At 38.9% G+C, this 22,798-nt stretch overlaps 1 protein-coding gene across 1 annotated transcript in view; it reads right to left on the bottom strand.

Annotated features, from left to right (window-relative positions):
• The window catches only part of rpa1 (replication protein A1), a 52,227-nt gene that overhangs the window by 11,724 nt on the left and 17,705 nt on the right, over positions 1-22,798 (bottom strand). Inside the window, exons 12-13 of the mRNA XM_067450599.1 lie at positions 19,033-19,181; positions 6,135-6,264 (exon numbers count right to left, since the gene is read on the bottom strand). Of these exons, the coding sequence (XP_067306700.1) occupies positions 6,135-6,264; positions 19,033-19,181 (279 nt within the window). The remainder of the gene's footprint in view (positions 1-6,134; positions 6,265-19,032; positions 19,182-22,798) is intronic.

Below are 22,798 nucleotides of genomic sequence, written 5' to 3'. Positions count from 1 at the left end.
TTTGCACTGAATATTATTTGTCTCCTTCTCTACTGCGGTCTGTCGGTTTGACGCGCCTGACACTCATTCAGTGAAATTTGAAGCTTAACCTATTTAATTTATTTGGCTAGTACCAGACCAAGCTCAATCTTTTAAAACTGAACATTGGTCTGGGGAGTCTGCTCTATTTTCTACTGCCCAACAGGCATAACACGATCAACAAGCATAATTCAAATGAGACTGTACACAATTTTGACAATCCTTCAACCAATCAGACCACTAAAGTCATGATCAACGGGCATTGATTCATCCTTCTCGATCCGTTGTGTTAAACTTGCCAATAGCGTGCCAGGTGGACAAGCCAGTCTGTGATTGGTTCACGCAAATGTGTAAGAGAAGCAGGATCAAATGAATGTACAGGTTTCCAGTTGCAGGGCAAAATCAAAACGCTGGCAGACTATTTAATCCCACCGGTCACAATTGTGACCACAATTTTTCCTCACATATTTTAGTGATATTAAAAAGCAACTTCTATTTTCAAGCAAATGTTTATCTATAATGAAAATGTAAGATGACTACATGAGTTCTGAACAGGTCTAACATTGTTGGGTAATTGAGTCATGTGACTATACACATTTCCTGATACTGCCATCTTAACACAAAGCAGAAAGCTCAGAAATGACGGGGAAGTTTTCGGAAACTTTAAAGTTAAGTAGCACAACATAAATGCAGTGTTTAGGCATTATTTTTATAATACTATTATTTTGGTTTATTGATTGTAAGTTTAGTTTTAGACTGAACTATGTTTACCTTTTTAAAGTTATTAGAAATAGACTTTTATAATATGGCAATTGAATGCATTAAAATGGTTTAGTTTCAGTTATTAATGAATGCAATTTCAGCAATAAAACTATTTTTTTCTAAAAAGAAAACAAATAAAGATGTTAATTTTAAGATACCCATCTTATTTTCTCTTATATATTTAGTATTGCTCCTTAATAAAGAAAAAAGTAATTATGTGATAATCCGGTAATTACTCAACTAATTGATTGAATAATTGGTAGAATACTCGATTACTAAAAGAATCGATAGCTACAGCCCTAATAAAAATTATATTTCCCACAAATCGTCAATGCACATACTGATGGCACCCTGTGGTACAAGACACACCCATCGTGAAGCTCTTCTGTCAGAAGACGATTCCAAATTGAGCTTGCGTGTATATAATGTGCGTGTCCAGTGTGAGATACTTGAGATGCAGCACTGAGCTTCGTGTCCAGAGTGTGTCCCCCTTTAGGCATAATCGGCTTAAGAAAGTGCATGTAAACGCACTCAAAGTGTTCTTTTCCTCTCTAGACAGGTATTTTTTTTTAGGTTTATTTATCAAAATGTTTTTATATATTTGTGTGATGTTCTGCATTTCGATTGCGGCTTTAAAACGTTATGAGAAGGTTTTACAAATGTTTATCCACCACATTACCTTTAATTTAAAACTAAATAAGAAAGCCATTGTTAGTTCGTCTGTCAGTTGGCAGGCGGTTTTGATCGCTTTATTAAAAGTTGTTGCTGTGCAGTGTGTAAAGGAAAATAAAAATAGTTTTACCCTCCTGCTGACTATTGTCGTGCCCCTCCCAACCCATTCACACACACACAGATGATTCGACTATCAGTCGACCATAGAAAGATTCGACAATTCTGATTCAAATGTGTAAATCCTTACACCGTGTCCTAACTAGAGTTTTTGTCCTAACCAGCCACAATGCCAACACACGATGAATCTATTTTAGAATTGTTTCTATTTGTCTGCAACATCGCGACTGGAACAACAACAAAACATGGCAATGTTAATCTCAGGTAGTGTTTATGTGCTTTATTTAATGTTAAAAGTGTTACTCTTTTAACATTAAATAAAGTTTAAATTAATCTTTAAAATGTGTAAAGTTACTTTGAATATCATGTAGCACTCCCAGCTTTGTCATACTAAAAGCAGCAAAGGATAATTCACCTCAGATCTTGAAATTAAATATATTTAAACAAGAGCGTTCAAACTGTGAACAAACAAGTATATTCTATGACAACGATTGTTTTAATAACTCGGTATGTATTTTTAGTAGTTTAAATAGTGTAATTTTTGAATTTGATTATGCTTATTAATTTCCTTGCGAGTGCTGCCTGGCAAGATTAATCTCTGTTCTCTGGGGCCAGGCGTGCACTCTACGCTAGAGCCCGCCCACACGCTGTTCTGATTGGCTGTGTTTTTTTTATTGATTTGTTGCATCTCGTTTTCGTGTTGCGTCTGGTTAGGACAGACAAGTTGCTGGAATCTTATCGCGTCGCGTGTAATTAGGACACGGTGTTAGTCGGTGACACCCCTGGTGAAATTATATTAATACATGGTTTATTCTGATGTCAGAGCACAGATAAATTAAGTCTTTGGCCCATGTCATTCTGTGTTAGTCTTATGCAACTCTTAAGTAACTCTTTCAGACTGAACTTAAATCAAGTTTTGGATTTACTTGACCTTGGTGATCTGTCTAACCTTCCGGTTTCCTATAATTTGTCATTTTGTCATCATTTTATTTGATTATGTGTGCCATACTACTGCATATGAAAGCCATTTTCTCTTTTTTGAAACTGATCCAGACAAGGTTTACTTTGTTAATGGAATAACACTCATTTCATCTATTTAACCCAGTCTTTAAACTAATTGCTGGTGATTTGTCATTTTGTAAATGCATTAACACCATAGACCTGGAATCCCTGTGTTCTACCCCATGAATACAATTCATCTTATTTTACAAATTAAGTTATTTTATCTCAAAAGAAAGCATGAACTCTGAACTGCTTAAATGAGTAATTTGAAATTCAAATCTATTTTCGTGAAGTTCACACGTCACAACTTCCCCCCTAAGTTCTGCGTGGACAGGACATCCTGCGATGATTGTCTGTCGGTCTTACTATGAGTAAAGATTGAAAGGATTGAGCACAATTTGTTTAGCAAACTTTTATGTTATCTCAATGTAATTTACCTCAGAACGAGCAGAATATCACTGCGAAACGTTCTGCTCAAGTTCGTTTTTGTGATGGAGGTTAAACATAATATGACAATAGGCCCAATTTAAATTTAGAAGTCCAAATATTTATAAATTAAAATTATTTTGCTGTGATATCGAAATTGCCATTTACAATTTTGAAATTTCTCTGGTACTGAGAATCCAAAACATTAGAACTGTGACAACACTATACCCCTAACATACATGTTAGAAGAAAAAAAACTGGAATAGGCAGCAGACAAGGTCAAACTTACTATGCATCTTATCTCTAGTATAATCTCTTAATTATTAGACTCAGTAAATGGAGTCCTTCTAATCTCCATTCTCTATCTCCTGCACTGAATGTGAGTAATGCTTAAGCATACACCTTGGGAAGATGGGAAGGGCATTACAATGTGTGATTAATGAGCAGAAAAAAAGTAACAGTGTAACTAAATGACTGCATCCCTGTGTCTTTTGTTTCAGAACATGCACCACACAGTACATACTGATTACAACTAATCAGATGAGCAGACAATGAGAAAATCTATTAAGGTTATGCTCCAATATTTAGGAATTCCTTTAATAGGAAGTCTTAATCATTTCATTTTCTGTTTATGGCTGGCGCACGCGCATGCACACGCACACACACAAAACAACTTGTTTTATATGGCCATTTTCCACCGTCTCTGTGAACCTTGTATATAAATCTGCTATGCAGTTTTACTATATATTACACTACACTGTTCTGTCCAACAAACAAACAAAATGGTGTGTATAGTTGTCTTTCCGCAGTTGAAAAAACATACCATCTTATGGTAATTTATTTTTATTTTGAACTATAGCTAGTAGAAATTGATGATCAGTTCATGTGCTGCTTAAACTTAACCTTAATAACTTTTGCTTTGCCATCACAAGAATAATATATATATATTTTTTTAAATAGTTGAAGTTATTTTTAAATGCAATATTATTTCACAATATTACAGTTTCACTGTTTTTGATTAAATCAAAGTAGTCCTGGTGAGCATTAAAGACTTCTCATCATTAAAAAATATTTAAAAGCTTAATTATTCCAAACTTATGACCAGTACCGCACATATCAGAGTTCCAGATTTTCCACATAAAATTCCATACTTTTACAGACTCAAATTTCCAAACTTCTTTTCAGACCATATTTAACAAATTATTTATACAGCATTATTTGGTATATAGTAGTCATCTGCAAATATTTATATATTCTCAGGGTTTTTATTCATTGATTTTCTCAAAATGACAACATATAACAGCCCCTAAAACAAAACTTCTTACTATGAAGAAAACAAGAGCATAGGTGCACATGAATAAATAGAGATCAATTTGTTCAAAATTTGGCTGTCCAATTTAACGCATCCTTTGTGGTGGCGGAGAAAACATGACAAAATGAACACAATGTGGCTGTGTGTATTGTCACTGACAATTTCAAGGGTCTATAATCTAAGACTGGTACTGTGAAAAAGTGTTCAAAATGTGGCTTTCATTAGAGCAGTACATCATATTTCAAGGCCTTAGGTCTGCTTTAATACTCATACTCTGTGGTGGCCAATAAACCACACAGTGAAATTAACTGATATAGGTGGCTCAGTGTGCATTGTCCTATATGTGAAGTTTAGGGCTGCAACAACTAGTCAATAAAATCGATAATGAAAATCATCCATAACAATTCTCATTATCGATTAGTCGGGTCTCTGTGCACGATAAGCTTCCACCAGTCACGCCAAATTATAGCACTGAATAATGCATTTTTATGGACAAAATGTGCATCTAGAAATAGTGGAGTGGAAACAAGAGTGTGCTGATGCAGGAAAGGTACGTGATCCAAGTGCCCAAAACATTAGAATTGTTTATATCAAGTGAAAGCATTTGCGTTTAAATATCGTCATGTACTTTGATATGCATGTGCGTCCTAAGCACTAAATGTGCCCACAAATTTGTGTCGAACAGACAGAACGTGGTCGATAGGAAGTAATTTAGGTATTTATGAGAGTAGTAACTGTAAAGGAATAACGCAGTGTAATTTGAATATAAATGTAAGACGTTTTTAGAGAATAAAGGAATTACACTAACAGTTACTGTGTCCAGAGTGAATGTGTGTTCCTGCAGAACATTCCTCTTATCTGCTAACACAGATATCTGCTAACACTGTGTTTTATTTATTTATTGTTGTTTGATTTGTTCATTGTAAAACCATGGTTAATTTATGTAATGGTACATATTTACTGTGTGTTTTCATAGCACTCAGCTGACACGTTTGTTTGAAGGACAGTGTTAGACAGGTTGTGGAATAGGCAGGGCATTCTGTCAATAAACTTTTTTTTTTAAATTGATTTAAATTAATCGATTCATCTGAAAAATAATCTGCAACTAATCAATTATCAAAATAATCGTTAGTTGAAGCCCTAGCCAAGTTTAATTTCATGTGCGCACATGAAAGTCTTTATTTTATTTTATTTTTGCAAAGGTCCTTTTAAAGGCTCTGTAGCACTATGCTAAAAGTATCGTGAAAAAAAAATAACGCTTGCATAACCCATAGCCTGCATTTTTGCATAATGAAAAAGTGCACCTTGAATTCATTCATAGTACTATTTGACAATCACTAAAGAATCATTAAACTGCTGCCATGAAAACACATGTATGATACATTTATTCTCATTGAATTCTTAATTTTCTATTATGGAAAAATAAATTGGGGGAATAGTCTGGAAATGCAAAAATTCTAAACTCTGCTCTTTTTTCTATTCTCTTCTGCATAGGAACCGACATACAAGTCTGCTATATGCTACATAATGAGCCATACAAATTTATATAGTAAAATTTATATGCATTTGCTTTGATGATGTATAAATGTGTGCAGCCAACTGTTTTGGGTTTCTGACATTAGAAACGATTTCAGAAGGAGCCGATTTAAAAATAAAAATAAAATAAATATACTATAATCTTAATTTTATGGAAATATGATATAAATAAACAAATAAATGTTTTTTTTATATATATATATATATATATATATATATATATATATAGTAATGTATTCTCTTAAAAAAATCGTATTGAGAGACCACTATTAATGTTTGAGTGACATACTTTGTCTCCATGGCCTAAGTGCTCATTCTTGACTTCAGCCAGGGTCTTCCAGTTTGTGTTTCCACCACCACCAGGTCCTCTCAATTCAGTCATCGACTGTCCGTCCATAGCATGTCCTTCCTTATCATACCTGTTTAAAAATAAAATAAAAAATGCCAATCATCAAAAAATAAATCAGGCAGAGACATCTGTTCTTTTCTACATACAAGGCAATAGCTCATCTGTTCAGGCAGATAAGTAGCTGATATCTTAACTAGATCTACAGAGAAAGAAAGAGACATTTACTAGCTAGGGAGATACAAGCGAAAAACAGCAGCTGTGGTTGCAGAGGTGCTGGGAGCTACTTGTGAAATGAATCAACAGTGTAGGAACGGTTCAGGCATATGGGGTCAGGTCCGGAATCGTGAAATCAGAAACCCATTTTCACTCATGCTCCAGAGTGGCTGGGAAGACAGAGGTTGGAGAGATAGAATAAAAAAAACAACAAAGCTTTCTTAGGATGAAGCCGTGTGTCTGAGGAATCGATAGAGCATTATAATCTAGAGACCCTAGGAATGGGTACCGAAGGGGTAGAATGGGGTGGATCAGTAAATACAAGGGTTCAGGGCTTGTTCTGGGAAGCATGACTAATTGAAAATATCCAGGTTAATAGACAAGCATTTGGCCCTGGATGCATGGGCTGTGTAATTTTTCCAACTGAAAAATGAGTTTCATTCTAAAGCACTGTCTAACACCTATGCCTTCAGCTTCTTTGTTATATCACCACATTTATGTACATCCCAAAATAATTCCCCAAATATGGCGCATGTCATGCATTGCAAAAAGGATCAGCTTACTACTTAAATGACAAGCGGATATTCAAAAAAGGCAGGCCTGTTGTCAAACATATTCATAGTGTGAAAACTGATACTACGCTGGAATAAAGCAAGAAACTAATTGTGAATCTTGCAGATGAGTCATAAACAAACAATAAGGCAGAATAAAACAAACGCTTCACATGGCCAAGACCTGATGGTGTGCAGTAATTGGCTGACTGAGCTCAAATGTATGGATGACGGGCAGTGCCATCGAGGAAGGCAGAATGAACACCGGTGGAGCAAATTGGAAATGGCATGTGCTTTAGAGCAGTGGAGTGACAGGCTGGCGCTCAGTGCAGCGTGTCTGAACTGAGCCCAGCAGACAACAAGAGGAAAGCAGCGAGATTGAGCACTGAACGGCCTGTCACATGTCAGAGGACATGAAATACTTGTGACAGGAATAGTAAGAGGCAAGAAAATTAATAATATATGCGTCTATCAGGGGTTACCATTAATAAGTCTTGGCTGAGCACTCTCTCAATAGTTTAAACATTTTTTTGTTGCTTTCAAAAAGGATGCGTAAATAAACTGTTTGATCAACATTAGTGTCTATATGGCATAACTAAGTCCTTCACCTAAAAGAGGTAGATAAACTTGTATACAGTGGATCCGGAAATTATTCACACATTTTGTATTCTTTTCCACATTTTGTACAGCCTTATTACAAAGTTGACTAAAATTCCTTATTTTCTCAAAATTCTACAACCAATACTTCATAATTACAATGTGAAAGAAGTTTGTTTAAAATCTCTGCAAATGTATTTGTAAAAAAAAAAAAAAAAAAAAAAAAAAAAATTCACATGTACTTGTGTTTTCACAGCTTTTGCCATGACACTCAAAATTGAGCTTAGGTGCATCCGGTTTCCGCTAATCCTTAAGATGTTTGTACAACTTGATTGGAGCCCACCGGTGATAAATTCAGTTGATTGGACATGATGTGGAAAGAAGAATATGAGAAACTGCCCAAAAATAGGTGTGCCAAGCTTGTAGCATAATACTCAAAAAGACTTGAGGCTGTAATTAGTGCCAAAGGTGCTTCAATAAAGTATTGAGCTAAGGCTGTCAGTACTTATTTTATTTTTATTTATTTATAAATATCCAAAGATTTCAAACAAACTCACATTATCATTATGGGGTATTGTTTGTAAAATTGAGGAAAATAATGAATTTTGGAATAAGGCTATAACATAAAATATGAGAAAGGTTACTGTACAATGCGTCATAAGTCTTCAACAGAAATTCATTGCGTCTTCCCAAACATTGTGTAAAAAAAAAATTATGAAGCTGTCTAAGCACTAATACAGTACAGTCTTCTGAAGTCATGATTTGTATTTTTTTAAAAACACACAAAAAATCATGAAATTCGAGTCATAATTGCGACATATGACTTTGCGTAAACATAAACGCCACTTCCTAATGATAATTTCATTTCAAGTGTTCGTTTTTAAAATAAGTTTAGTTTGAGTTAGTTATTTGATGCTATAAAAAAAACGGGGGGTGTGACATCATGATTGACAGCTGAGACTGACGGCTTCTCTGAGTGAAGTTGTCACTGAGGCACTAACGGACTTTTTTCGAAATTTTTGGGAGCAGATTAGAGCTTTAGCTTTAATTTCTACATTTCCATAACTGTTTATTTCACACCAACATAATTAATTGTTCTGCATCTGCGAGAGTGTGGGCGGGCTTTTGATATCGCAGCTGTACTTCCTGCTCTACTTCCTGCGCTCTACTGCGCAACTCCGGTCCCGAAATCGCTACTGCGCAGACTCGGTCCCAAGATGTCCACGCCATGCACCCCCGCCTGAAAGCTTCAAATATGGCAAGCGGAAACAGATGTCGTCGAGTCGTCCATATTTTTTTACGGTCTATGGTATGACTACACATCCAAAGTCACAATTTGAATTTAACATGAGATCTTTCAGATATTTAAATTATTTTTAACAAACTAATTTGCGTTTCAGTTTATTTCTCACAGAAAGCTCTCTCATATGGCTTCAAAAGACTTACAGAACATAAACACACCAGACATATGGACTGCTTTCATTGAGCTTGGCAGCAGCAATCCTCTGCTGCTCTATGTCAAAGCATAACCATTCTGCCCAAGATATCCTTTTGTTTCTCACAGAAGAAAATAACACTGGGTTGGAGCAACATGGGGGCGAGTAAACAATTATGTTTTCATTTTTGGGTCAACAATTCCTTTGACCTGGAAACAGCATTACAGATAACGTTCGCTTAAAGCTTATACAATAGCGTTCCCTTGGGAGAACTTTGGTCATGACAAGTGAGCCAAGAGGACACCACCCAAAATTGTTTTAAACAAAATGGACACACTGAAACTCGTGACACTCAATATCTCACATTGAGTTTGATTGAGATATCTAGTGGAGGTACAGCGAGTGCAAGCACAGACAGATTCCTGGGTGTGTGTTGCTTTATTCCGCATTCTGGTTTGAAGGCTCTGACAGGTGGGGTGGAGGTAAGAGGTTTCACTGCCTCTGAGAAGACTGTCGAAAATGAGCCAGTCAGAGTAATTGGCAACCTATGAGTAAGAGTGCATAAGTGAACAAGAATGATAATGAACAGGGGAGAATGGCATGCTGAGGAGGAACGACGGGAGGCATGACGGATGGAGTATGAAGTCCACTCTGAAGGAAAAGCAGATTGAGAGTGGTTCTAATCTCTGACGCCATCTATTGGACAAAAGATGACTTGCATCATTATGCTAACATATCCAGTATCTAGCAGCATTAAGGGTTAGATTATATACTTATGGAAGCTTTGACCAAATATGTAAACTGGCTGGTACACTAAAAACAAGCATGGCATGGTACCAAAAAGTAGCGACTGACCTAGGCATAGGTTAAAATTGCTTTAAATTGACATTTCCCAATTATTGAAATCGAAAGAGCTGCGTGCAGGGTAATCTGCATATTAAGAAATATAAGAAATCACTATAGAAATACCTTTCTAGGGCTCGGAAAGCACAAATTTTAAAAATGTATTAACTCTAAAATATATTTACACACAAAACCAAACAAAATCGGTCTCAAAAAACATGCAATCATTAATGGATTAATAACAATATTATAAGTAAAGAGAAACATGCATCAAACTACATATTCCTTTATTCCTGCACTATAACATCTGAAGAAATAAAAAAATAGTCACATCAAAATGGAAGTACTGACAGTAAAGCAGCATTGCGACGACAACTCCCCCTACACTGAGCTCTGGAGCGTGAGAACGAAGAATCCTCAATCAATGTGATTAATTGGATTGACTTTAAATGGAAAGCAACATCTGAGTGCCCCAACGTGTTCAACTCCACAAGGACCAGACTTCAAGGGTAAATCCCACTGGGCCTACAGCTTAACAGATCAAAGATGGACACGTCATTTAGAGTCGTGAAATGACACCGTGTTTGCAACACATTTCTCTTACATGATGTAATGCATTTCCAAGTAAAATAGGAGACACAAATGATTAAAATTCAAGATGAAAAGAAAAAAAGGAGGAAAAAAAACAAGGCTGTGTGTGACATGGTTGGAGGAGAGGAGGTAAAAAAAGATTGGTTGATGATGGTCAGTCACAAGAAGAGAAAAAAACCCCAAAGCAAATAATTACACAAACTTCCCCTTGGACTACCATGCACTAAGAATGGGACCGTGTATAAAGCAAGCAAATAGGGTCAAAATTTGGATCATATAAACTGAACAATTACAGAAGCATTACCTAAATATGTCTTTGACAGTATTTACTGTTAAAGTAATTTGGTTCTCCAGAACCAATAGCAGCAGTAAAATGGACTGCTACAACAGCTGCAAATTAAAGTTACAACTTCGATAGGTCTCAGAAGTAGAGAATTGGCACAGTGTGTCAAGTGGCTGAATTAGACCTTGTACTGCAGACCTCAACACCTCCAGGTTCAAAACACCACTTACTGCAGCTCTGCTAATTGAAGGACACTATTGATTCCACAGCAGCCCGCTGAACCTTCAGAAATCTGGCCAAGAGGCAGTGCACTACGCATGGTTCTATGATTTGAAAGCTCATTATCACTGCCTTTCCAAGTGAGAAGGGGACCGATGTGAATCCAGAGACTTAACTGTGACTGAATCACCAATATTGAAGTTCTGAAACGTTACTGACAGAGCATTTTGAGTTCTTCAAAAAAATTCAAGGAAATATGCCGGCCCAAGCCCTAGACAGTCATGCACAGGAACCAGATGCTTTGAGCTGACATGGGGAACTATAAGGAAAGCTGCTCTAAATCACCCTGCTGTGTTCAGTCGCATTCCACTACCCTCATTATTTAAATGAAGCCTTCAGACCTCCCACCCCCCAAAATTGTAGACTAGAGGCTGGTTTTAATCACTTGTCTAAAGGTGCAAAAAAGAAGTGGTGGAAAAAGTGAAATTCAACTCTGCAGCCCGTTATGCACCACTTTCATCTTATTTCCCTTAAAGGCTGGGGTTCTGTGTTACTGGTAGGTAAATAAATGGAGCACACGGAGAGGAATTGATTGAAACCTGCAGGGAGAATGAAGAGAGACACTTGTGGACAAGCTTCGGCCAGGTGTGCTGTTAGGTGGTGAGTATGGATTGTAAATACAGGTGGGAAGAAGGGATTAGTCAGTGTGGCACAGTAACAAACAGGGTTAAGTGAGGTTCAAGGCCGAGTAATACTTCATAAGTAGCATACCAGGGCTACAGAAGGCGAATGTATTTTGCTAAATTTTTTCCCGAAACTAAATTTAATTTAGAGGTTGCATTGGTGCCACCACCACATTGGCCAACTGATAAGTATGCCATTTCAGTTGCATATATTCATTAAACAGCAAATTACCCGCCAAACACAGAATCTTTTGTTACTTGTGATAAAACACTTCCTAGCCAAAGGCAATTTTCCGGGTTTCCGGGTTTTCACTTTTAGACGCTAGGGGGCGCTATTACACATATTCTGAATGAGTACTGAATATCCTGATCAAAAACGCCAGGAAGAACCAGTAAAACAAGTGATCCAAGCAGATGGAGATGAAAAATAACATGATCGACATTACGCATTATATAAGCAAAACGATCTAATGTTACTGAATTATATTTAGACCCAGGACGAGTTACAGGACTGTGCAAGCATTAAGGGTGTTGATGGACTCAATCTACTCCATCTGTGTTTGATCATTGCTTTGAATCTGATCTGAATCTGACCGTCAGTAGGGCTTTACACCAGGTCTGGTCAGGTACAACTACCCCTATCATCAGTGGTGGAAGAGTTCAAGGTGGCAAAGTGCCGGGTTGTGATGATGTACTAAGACTCCACTGATGAAAAAGTCAGAAGAGCAGGCGTCACGACAAGATCAGGACGCAAATGGGCGGCTGGTACATCAGTGGCACAAACTGAAAGCACATTAAAGCTGAAGGACATCATCGGGAACCCATGCGTAGGGAGGCAAGGACTCGGATCCACCCACTTCCAGCAATGGGGAAAAGCAGACACAAGGCAGAGGAGGGTCATGATTCAAGCTGAGGTCCGACACCTGGAGGAAGAAAGGCGCAAGTCTAGGGCTGTCGAACTCGGTGTACAAGGTGCCTGGACAAAGTGGGACCTGTCGAAGAGGAAGATCACGTGGACTGAGATCTGGAGACTGGAGCCTTTTCGTATCTCCTTCCTGCTCCGTTCAGTGTATGACACCCTTCCATCACCAACAAACCTCCGCAGATGGGGAATGAGGGAGGACCCATTGTGTAGGCTATGCGGAGAGAGGGGAACAATGGCGCATATACTGGCAGGATGCAAAACAGCTCTTAGCCAAGGAAGATACAGGTGGCGACATGACAACGTCCTCAGTGCACTGGCAGACATCTTGGAGCGGGAGAGGCAGAAAAAGCGCCAGACCATTATAAGGCCGGTAACAGCCATTCAGTTCATCAGAGAGGGGGAGAAACCACCAGCCCCCAAGAAGATTAAGAAGAGCCTCTTGCAAGCAGCACAATCTTGGGAGATGAGGGTGGACCTGGGAAGGAAACTAGTCTTCCCCCGGGTTGTGCAAACACAGCTGAGGGCAGACATGGTCTTATGGTCGGAGGAGGCAAGGAAGCTAATCTTGATTGAACTGACGGTTCCATGGGAAGACGGGTGCGAGGAGGCCTACGAGCGGAAAGCCACCAAGCAGGACCTCGTTGAGCAGTGTAGGGCCAAAGGATGGCAGACCTGGCTATTTCCGGTTGAGGTCGGGTGTAGGGGTTTCCCGGCGCAGTCTGTGTGGAAGACACTCATAGCTCTGGGTTTGGAAGGTAGGGAAAGGAAGGTAGCTCTTCGTAGGTTGGGTGAGGCAGCAGAAAGAGCGTCTTGCTGGCTCTGGAGTGGGAGGGAGGAGTTGAGATGGGGGCCAGGAGGAGGTGGGCAGTGACTGGCCACCACTGCCGACCCGCCAACTGGAGGGTGTTGTGGTTCAGGGTCGAAACATCCCATGAAAGTTGGACGCCACCTGACGACGACGACATCTGGCTGAAAGCTACTGTCATGTACTGCAGTCAGTGACTGAGTTAGATAGCATCAGTTTAGATGTATCCAATAGTGAAAGACGTTTTTGACAAACGTGATTTTCTAAGCTTTTTGTTCAAAATTATTGCTTTTTTTTATGAGACTTACCAATATTCAAGTCTTGATAAAAAAGAATGCACAAAGGTTTTTTTTTTTTTTTTTTTTTTTTTTTTTAAGAGGGTCAGAAGTAGAGGGTCAGCTCTTTCTTTCGATATATTGCATGCTCAGATATTCATAAAACAAAATATTCTATGGGCTACTACATTTTGGTGAAAATGGTCAAAAACCCTGGAGGTGACTCACAATTTTTTTTTAAACTATGGCAGGGAAAGTTGAACCAAAGAGGAACGAAACTGTGCTACTTGTTTGAGTTGCGCAGCATGGACCACTTAAAATTTTGGACCAATATTATTAAAACTCATCCATTTACTTATTTCAGGCCAATCTCAATCTGAATCCACCTGTGTGTAATCAAGTCTCCGTATAAATGCACCTGCACTGTGATAGTCTCAGAGGTCTGTTTAAAGCACAGAGAGCATCATGAAGAACAAGGAACACACCAGGCAGGTCTGAGATACTGTTGTGGAGAAGTTTAAAGCCAGATTTGGATACAAAAAGATTTCCCAAGCTTTAAACATCCCAAGGAGCACTGTGCAAGCGATAATATTGAAATGGAAGGAGTATCAGACCATTGCAAATCTACCAAGACCTGGCCGTCCCTCTAAACTTTTAGCTCATAAAAGGAGAAGACTGATCAGAGATGCAGCCAAGAGGCCCATGATCACTCTGGATGAACTGCAGAGATCTACAGCTGAGGTGGGAGACTCCGTCCATGGGAGTGGCAGAAGAAAAAAAAGTGTTGTTTAAAGTTTGCCACAAGCCACCTGGGAGACACAGCAAACATGTGGAAGAAGGTGTTCTGGTCAGAGGAAACCAAAATTGAACTTTTTGGCAACAATGCAAAACGTTATGTTTGGCGTAAAAGCAACAGCTCATCACCCTGAAAACACCATCCCCACTGTCAAACATGGTGGCGGCAGCATAATGGTTTGGGCCTGCTTTTCTTCAGCAGGGACAGCGAAGATGATTAAAATTGTTGGGAAGATGGATGGAGCCAAATACAGGATCATTCTGGAAGAAAACCTGATGGAGTCTGCAAAAGACCTGAGACTGGGACGAAGATTTGTATTCCAACAAAACAATGATCCAAAACATAAAACAAAATCTACAATGGAATGGTTCAAAAATAAACCAACCCGATCACACACAAATGCGTATAAATAGTACGAGTGTGCAATGTCGTGGAATGTACACGCCAAAACTCATTTTGGCGTGCATATGATACGCTGTTTTTCGCGTGCATATGATACGCACTTTATGGCGTATATATGACACGCGCTTGGGTAGGTTTAGGGTGGTGGGGTGGGGGGTTCGTATGTACAATACGCCATAAAATGCGTATCATATGCACGTGAAAAACAGCGTGCCATAGACACGCCAAAATGAGTTTTGGCATATACATTCCACGACATTGCACACTCATACTATTTATACGCATTTTTGTGAGAATACCCTGAAATAAACACATCCAGGTGTTAGAATGGCCAAGTCAAAGTCCAGACCTGAATCCAATCAAGAATCTGTGGAAAGAACTGAAAACTGCTGTTCACAAACGCTCTCCATCCAACCTCACTGAGCTCGAGCTGTTCTGCAAGGAGTGGGCAAAAATTTCAGTCTCTCGATGTGCAAAACTGTCTCAAAAATGTGAGACATACCCCAAGCGACTTAAAGTTGTAATCGCAGCAAAAGGTGGCGCTACAAAGTATTAACTTAAGGGGGCCGAATAATTTTGCACACCCAATTTTTCAGTTTTTGATTTGTTAAAAAAGTTTGAAATATCCAATAAATTTCGTTCCACTTCATGATTGTGTCCCACTTGTTGTTGATGATTCTTCACAAAAAATTAGTTTCATATCATTATGTTTGAAGCCTGAAATGAGGCAAAAGTTCGCAAAGTTCAAGGGGGCCGGACATTTTCGCAAGGCACTTTAGATGTCCTAAACCTAAAATAAACATAATATGGTTGAAAATGCTGAATCGTTGTGATGTGACAAGCACTGAGCATGTCTGTCTCTGGCTCAGGGCCAGCCAAAGCGCAAAAGCACATTTGATGGCACCAAAATGAGGAACCGAAATCTGCGTTCTGGTTCGGTCTGGTACATACCGGTTATATAGGTACCAGTAATACATTAGCATCGGGTTTCGGTACCCAACCCTACCTTTTTTTTAAAATGAAACAGTAAATTCTCATGAAGTGACGGTTTATACGTTATATAATGAAACTATGCAGTTGGCAGAGACAACAAAGACAGCGAGCAAGTACTATTTAAATAGTATTCTGCAGTTTAATAGTCACATACACTAGTATATAGTGGGCGATATGAATGATATGCAATATAAACAATAAAAAATTGGCATAAGATAGAGATTTTAATTCTATTGCACTTGATAATGCGTGTTGACGCAATCTACCCATGAAATTTAGAGCCACAAGCTGCCACGCATCATATTCGTCAGCTTGAGTAAACACAGCTGAAAGCAAAACGGAAGAGCTGGTGAAACATCCATTATTTGGACATAAGCCTTCCGACAAACAGCAGCAAACTAATGAGCTCCGGAGCTCTATACTGTAGAGTGTGTGGGGCAACCGTTCCGGCTAAGAGTGGTAACATGACTAATCTGTTCTACCACCATCAAATTTCCAATAGCATGTGAAGGCAGTATAAGCACGAGTTTCTTTCATGGGTTTCTTTTTCACAAAACCATATAGTATGCCTTCGGAACACTTTCCATATATGGCATGTAGTGCTGCACGATATACCGGTACTAGAAAAGTATAGCGATACCCTGCTATTACAAACAGTACGATATGGACTTTTATTAGTACCGGTACTTTAAGGAGGACAACGCTAACATGAGCTGTATTTCTTAATTTGTGTGGATGTGTGACAGCAGGTGTCAGGACGTATGTGCAGAGCTCTGCTTCAGCTGTTCACTAATCATTGGAAGTAAAAGATTTAAATACATACGAGAAGCGCATGATAAAGAAAGCAACAGAAACATGCCTACATGAGAAGAAAAGGCGTGACGCAGGACCTGCTCACGCTGCCGGACTCTGACCTGAAGCGCACGCCTTTCAGATTTTTTCTTTATTTTTTTTAGTCTATGCTTTCAGACAACATGTGATCGCCATTCAGTTCTTTCGTGGATTATTGTTTGGTTTTCAATGGTCAAACATGTAAAAATGCACGTCTGACGAGAGTTCAGGTAAACACAGTCGGATATGTCTTTAGTGAACGTATACAATTAGATCTGTGCAAGTCTTAATACAGACATAATATTCTGTGAGATTAATGTTAATCAAACAAATGAAAAATAGAAAACCACCACATGTTTGACTAAATAACTAAAATATATTCATTAACAATCAGTTGTTTACCTTAATTTTGAATCTTGTATCTGGAATAACACAAAGTTACGTATTAATAAACATCCTCTTCTATGGAAAGATTGGGTAGAAAAGGTATCATTACACTAGCAAACCTATATGATAGAAATAATATAAATCCATTTGAAAGGTTGGCTGATGAATACAATCTGCCCAGAAATAATTTTTGGAAATATTTACAAATGCACCATCTGTTCATTTCTGTCATAGGGAAAGGGATAGAACCTCAGCACTCAAACCTTCTCTCTCAGACTACGAAAATTATGGGGTTGGGGCATGAGGCTGCCATTTTTTATGAAATGTTATTTCAGCAGACGGTTACTGTATCTTATGCAACAATGTTAACGTGGTCGGCAGATCTGAATTTTGATGTTACAGATACAGACATCAATTTTACCAGGTTTTACCATGGTATCAATTTAGTATCGGTATCAAGGTATTTTAGTCTGGTATCGTATCGAAGTCACAATTTTGGTATCGTGACAACACTAATGGCATGCATCTCACTGTATCATTTCGTAACACTATTGTATACTTTTTTTTAAATTTTAGCCTGGTGCCTATTCACTGCCATTATAGGAAATTTTTGAGGTCTGAAAAAGATAAAGGCCATACGGCATTGGAACAACAGCAGGGTGAGTAAAAGATGGCTTTATTTTGTCTTAATTTCAGGGAGCTTTTTCTTTTTTCTTTTCTTTGTTAAAGTCTCTTCAGCTAGTGTACTTGAATTGTATTTATCTGCAACATTATGTTGTATTATTACAGTTTTGCACAGTAAATCTTCTCAAAACTACATTTCGTTTCTTTCTTTAAAAAAAAAAAATACATTTAACAGGTTCGCTTTCCTTAGAACCATTTCAGACCTGGTTACATAGACCCTATTATAATTTATATATCGCAATATATCGTTATCAAAAGAATCTGCAATGTATATGGCAATATGGATTTTAGGCCATATCGCCCATCCTTAGATCAGCTCCAAAAATATTTACAATTTATAAATTATGCAAATGAATTGAACTAGGTAGAAGTAGTGGAATATTTTATTTTTTAGCTAAAAGTGGACCTGCTCCATATATGAAACAACTTTAATGGAGCACTATGAGTATTAGTAAAATGGTAGAAATGTTTAAACAGATGATACCAGTACATCTGCTGCTTTCAAATAAAACTCTACTGCAAAGGTAAAAGCACATTATTAAATGGATTTCAATATTTAGATTTCTATTTGCCACTGAAAGTGCTCAATGATTGTGGCTTACTCAAATCATCACAATCTGGTGATTATGTAATAACTGTGACAAGGTCTATTTGAGATATTTTAAGATGCATAATTATAAATTTGGCAGCCCCAACACAAACCTATATTGGCAAGAGAAAGCAGAAGAAAACATTAAAGAGTTAGAGCCACAACAGTTTTTTTTTTTTAAATTCCTTCAGTACCCAATAAGAATCTATGAAGATTAGGAACACCCATGTGCTTCAAAAACAGAGGAAGCCATCATTGCTGCTGTCTTGTATGCAAGTATTTATAACATCATCATCTCTCAACAAGGCGTTCATCGCAGTCATTTCCCCATCTTCCTTGTTTCACATCCCCAGAGTAGAAATAAACATTCCTGTTCTCAAAGGACCCAAGTCACACGAGTTCACCAGGGAAATTGAACATCTTGGCAGGGGATTAGCCATGATTTGCATTCCTATATCAGCCTGAATGCAAAGCCCACCAGAGCGCCATTGATAGAGCTAATCTTGATATCAAAGGCATGAGCATGCTCACCCTCTCGGAGTTCTGGAGTGTGCATTTTAGTGTCTGCTCTCTGCTCGTCGCAATTCTCACAAGTGGAGAAATAAAAACAGGGGAGCATCAAAACACATCTGTTTTGTCTAGGACAAACACTTAACAACAGATGCAACATTTTCTGTATTATATGATTTGAGAGAGAAACAGAGAGAGAAGAAAACTATTTTTTTAATCACTCACCAGCCCCGCAGTTTGTATGCCTCAGGAATATCGGGGTTAATCATGACTGTGCTGCTGTAGAGAGTGGAGAGAGAACGCCCACCAAAGTCAGATAATCTTGCCCCCTTAATTGCCAAGATGGGCTGCCCACTGCCATCAAAGGTCTCTGCCTACAGAGTGTGGAAAGGAAAGGGGAATAGTTAAGCACTGAAAAAGTGCATATATTCCTTCTACAGTGTAAACATCTTTAATTTGCTAGCAGTAGTACATCAAAAGATCCATAAATATTTGCCATCTAAAGACCTATTCGGACAGGATTAGTTTAACAAGGGTAGATGGAGTAATGTAATTTGACCACAGGACAGGCTCTTATATTAATGGCCAATTCACACAGGATAAGAAACCTCAGGAAAAAAGGAAGGGGTAACTCATTTTACACACCGCCATCACATCATATTAACTCTTATAGGTCTCCACAGGTTTGGGGCCCTTTAGACGTTTTGACAAGTGCTTTTGACCTTTAAAAAAAAACCTCTGAATGTTAAGCAGAAAACACTTGAGGTTTGCCACGGACTTGTCCAAACGCGTAGAACACATCTGAATGCTTTTTAAGCGCCTCCAAACTTGGAAACTGCTGAAAATGACTTAAACATGAAATGTTTAAAATTTAATTCATTTATAAATATTTCTAGACCTTTTTACAGAAGTCACCATCATTTTTACTGGCCCCGTATGATGATAAGATGGCACATTCGGAAAGGACTAAAATCACTGAGAAGCTCTGGTAATTACTTTACCCCATCCTGTCCGACTAGGGCTTAATTGTGGTTTTATGCATTCTGTCTTTCAGGGCAAATCCCAAGAAAATGACATGAGAATAGGTGACATGCAAAATAAAAGCTGAAATCTGACAGCTGGGAGGAAGTTTTTTTCTTAATGCTCGAGAACATCATCTGGTAGAAGATCACAATTTTTAAGGCTGGATGTCAGTGCTGTAGGGTTCGGCATCGTTTTGATTTGAACGATTCTGATTCCGATTCTAACTTTCGATTTTGGTTCTTTTCAATTCTCAATTACGATTCGTTGAGGGGTGGAGTCAAAACATGCCACATCGATACCACGAGGGAGAAAAAACACTGCATTTAGGCCGCATGTCCACCAAAGCGTTTTTAGCCAGCTGAAAACGCTAGGCGCTCTGCTGACAGATGAGACTCTTTGCTTGTTATGATACGGAAAATCCGCGGAAGTCTTACTAATTTCACAGGTAGTTTGTTTCTGTATTGATTCTATATAAACTGCAGATCCAATGTAAAGTATTTGCTCTGGCTTTTGTTTTAAATCATTTTGTTCAGTTATTAGGGCCCAAGCCCTGAAAGGGCGAAGAGCCCTATTGTTCTTCTAAGGATTATTATTATTATTATTATTATCTTTTCGCCTTTTGGGCATTTTTGGGGCCTTTCCCATGCTCGAAAACTCTTGAAACTTTGCACACGCATCGGAATGCGCGGCCAACAGGGTCGGGCAGAGGCCTTTGCCCCGGGCGTGGCAGGGGGGCTCAACAGCGCCCCCTTGAAAAACTGGGTCTATATATTAAACACACTTGCACGTACATGTATGAAACTCGGTACACTTATAGATCTCATCGGGCCAAACAACTTCCGCACTCATAGTCATAAGCTTCGCCCAACAGGAAGTGAGCTATTATGGGTTGTTCGGAAAAAGCATGCTCTGGAATTTGCGATACTCCTCCTAGACGATTCACCCGATCAGCACCAAACTCGGTCAGCATGAAGTCAAGACACTGAGGATGCCAAATTGCGAGCAACTTTTTGATACCTCGAACGGTTTGGCCGTGGCGAAGAGACAAATTTATGGCGAGAAAAGGGAAACAGGAAGTGTGTTATAACTTTTGCATACATTAATTCATTTTGATGAAACTTCAGCTGTGTGTTCGTTGTAAGAGGCCGATCACATGGATATGACTTTTGTGAGTCAAAGTTATAGCGCCACCAACTGGCAGCAGGAAGTGTGTCACTTTTGTCCAAAGTGGGGGGGTTAGTTTTATCTACATTCACCAAACTCGGTATATATATTGTACATTTTGAGCCGGACAACTTTCTAATTTACAGTCATTAGCTCTGACCAACAGGAAGTCAGATAATTTGGTTGGAAGATAACAAGAAGTGGCAAAGCGAGCTCTGAGTTTTTACCTTCTCCTCAAAAGCGATTCATTCAATCTCCTCCAAACTCGGACAACATGAAGTAAATATACAGAAGATGCTAAAATGCGAACGGTTATTGGATATCTCAAACGGTGTTCCCGTAGCAAAAGCCTAAAAAACACAAAATAAGAACACAAGTGCCTGGTTCATAAATAAGGCTATACTCCCACCTGCTGGTTATTCTATATAGCACACGGTTTTTTTTTTTTTTTTTTTTTTTTTTTTTTTCAACACTTATGCTCTCCCTTAAATGTCCAATAGAGGGCAATATTGTATAAGTTTTCAAGCAAAAAAACCTTACCTCTGTGTGTGTGTGTGAATGGTTTTCTAGCCTGGTGGGGACTTAAACCTGAATGCACACAGACTCATGGGGACTTCCCAATGGGTACAAAAGCTTATAAATCAAACAGAATGAGTTACTTTGAAAAGGTGAAAATGCAGAAAGTTGTGTGATGGGTAGGTTTAGGGGTAGGAGCAGTGTATGAGGACAGAATATATGGTTTGTACAGCATAAAAACCATTACATCTATGGTGAGTCCCCAGAAAAAGATAGTGAACCAGACATGAGTGTGTGTGTGTGTGTGTGTGTGTGTGTGTGTGTGTGTGTGTGTGTGTGTGAGGGGCAGGGGCGGGGGGGTGAAGGGGGGTGTTGTGGATGGGGGGATGGGCTGAGCTGATTTGAGTTGCCTGCAGCATACTTCAGCATTACTACTGTGTGTGTGTGTGTGTGTGTGTGTGTGTGTGTGTGTGTGTGTGTGTGTGTGTGTGTGTGTGTGTGTGTGTGTGTGTGTGTGTTGTTCTAGCCTGGTGGGGACTTCAACCTGAATGCACACAGACTCATGGGGACACATGTCACTGTAGGGGCCTAAATTGAGGTCCCAATGGGTACAAAAGCTTATAAATCATACAGAATGAGTTATTTTGAAAATGTAAAAATGCAGAAAGTTTTGTGAAATTGGTAGGTTTAGGGGTAGGGGCAGGAGGACAGAATATATGGTTTGTAAAGCATAAAAACCATTATGTCTATGGTGAGTCCCCAAACAGATAGTGAACCAGACATGAGTGAGTGTGTGTGTGTGTGTGTGTGTGTGTGTGGGGGGGGGGGGGGTGGGGGGGGGGATGGGCTGAACTGATAAGAGTTGCCTGCAGCATACTTTAGCATTACTAGTGTGTGTGTGTGTGTGTGTGTGTGTGTGTGTGTGTGTGTGTGTGTGTGTGTGTGTGTGTGTGTGTGTGTGTGTGTGTGTGTGTGTGTGTGTGTGTGTTCTTTTTTCTAGCCTGGTGGGGACTTCAACCTGAATGCACACAGACTCATGGGGACACGTGTCACTGATTTCTACAGTGAGTGTGTGTGTGTGTGTGTGTGTGTGTGTGTGTGTGTGTGTGTGTGTGTGTGTGTGTGTGTGTGTGTGTGTGTGTGTGTGTGTGTGTGTGTGTGAGAGAGAGAGAGCCACTCTTCTGTCTAAAAAGATTACCTCTCAATGCTGTGCTTTGGCCTGCATTAAAGGATTAAACATATTATTCTGGGTTTGAATAAAAAAAATCATGTATAAAACCAGTTTATT

This window comes from Pseudorasbora parva, chromosome 8, assembly GCF_024679245.1.
Source record: "Pseudorasbora parva isolate DD20220531a chromosome 8, ASM2467924v1, whole genome shotgun sequence".
Taxonomy (NCBI): Eukaryota; Metazoa; Chordata; class Actinopteri; order Cypriniformes; family Gobionidae; genus Pseudorasbora; species Pseudorasbora parva.
Note: the sequence above shows the minus strand (reverse complement) of the source record. Positions and strands in the feature narration are given on the sequence as shown.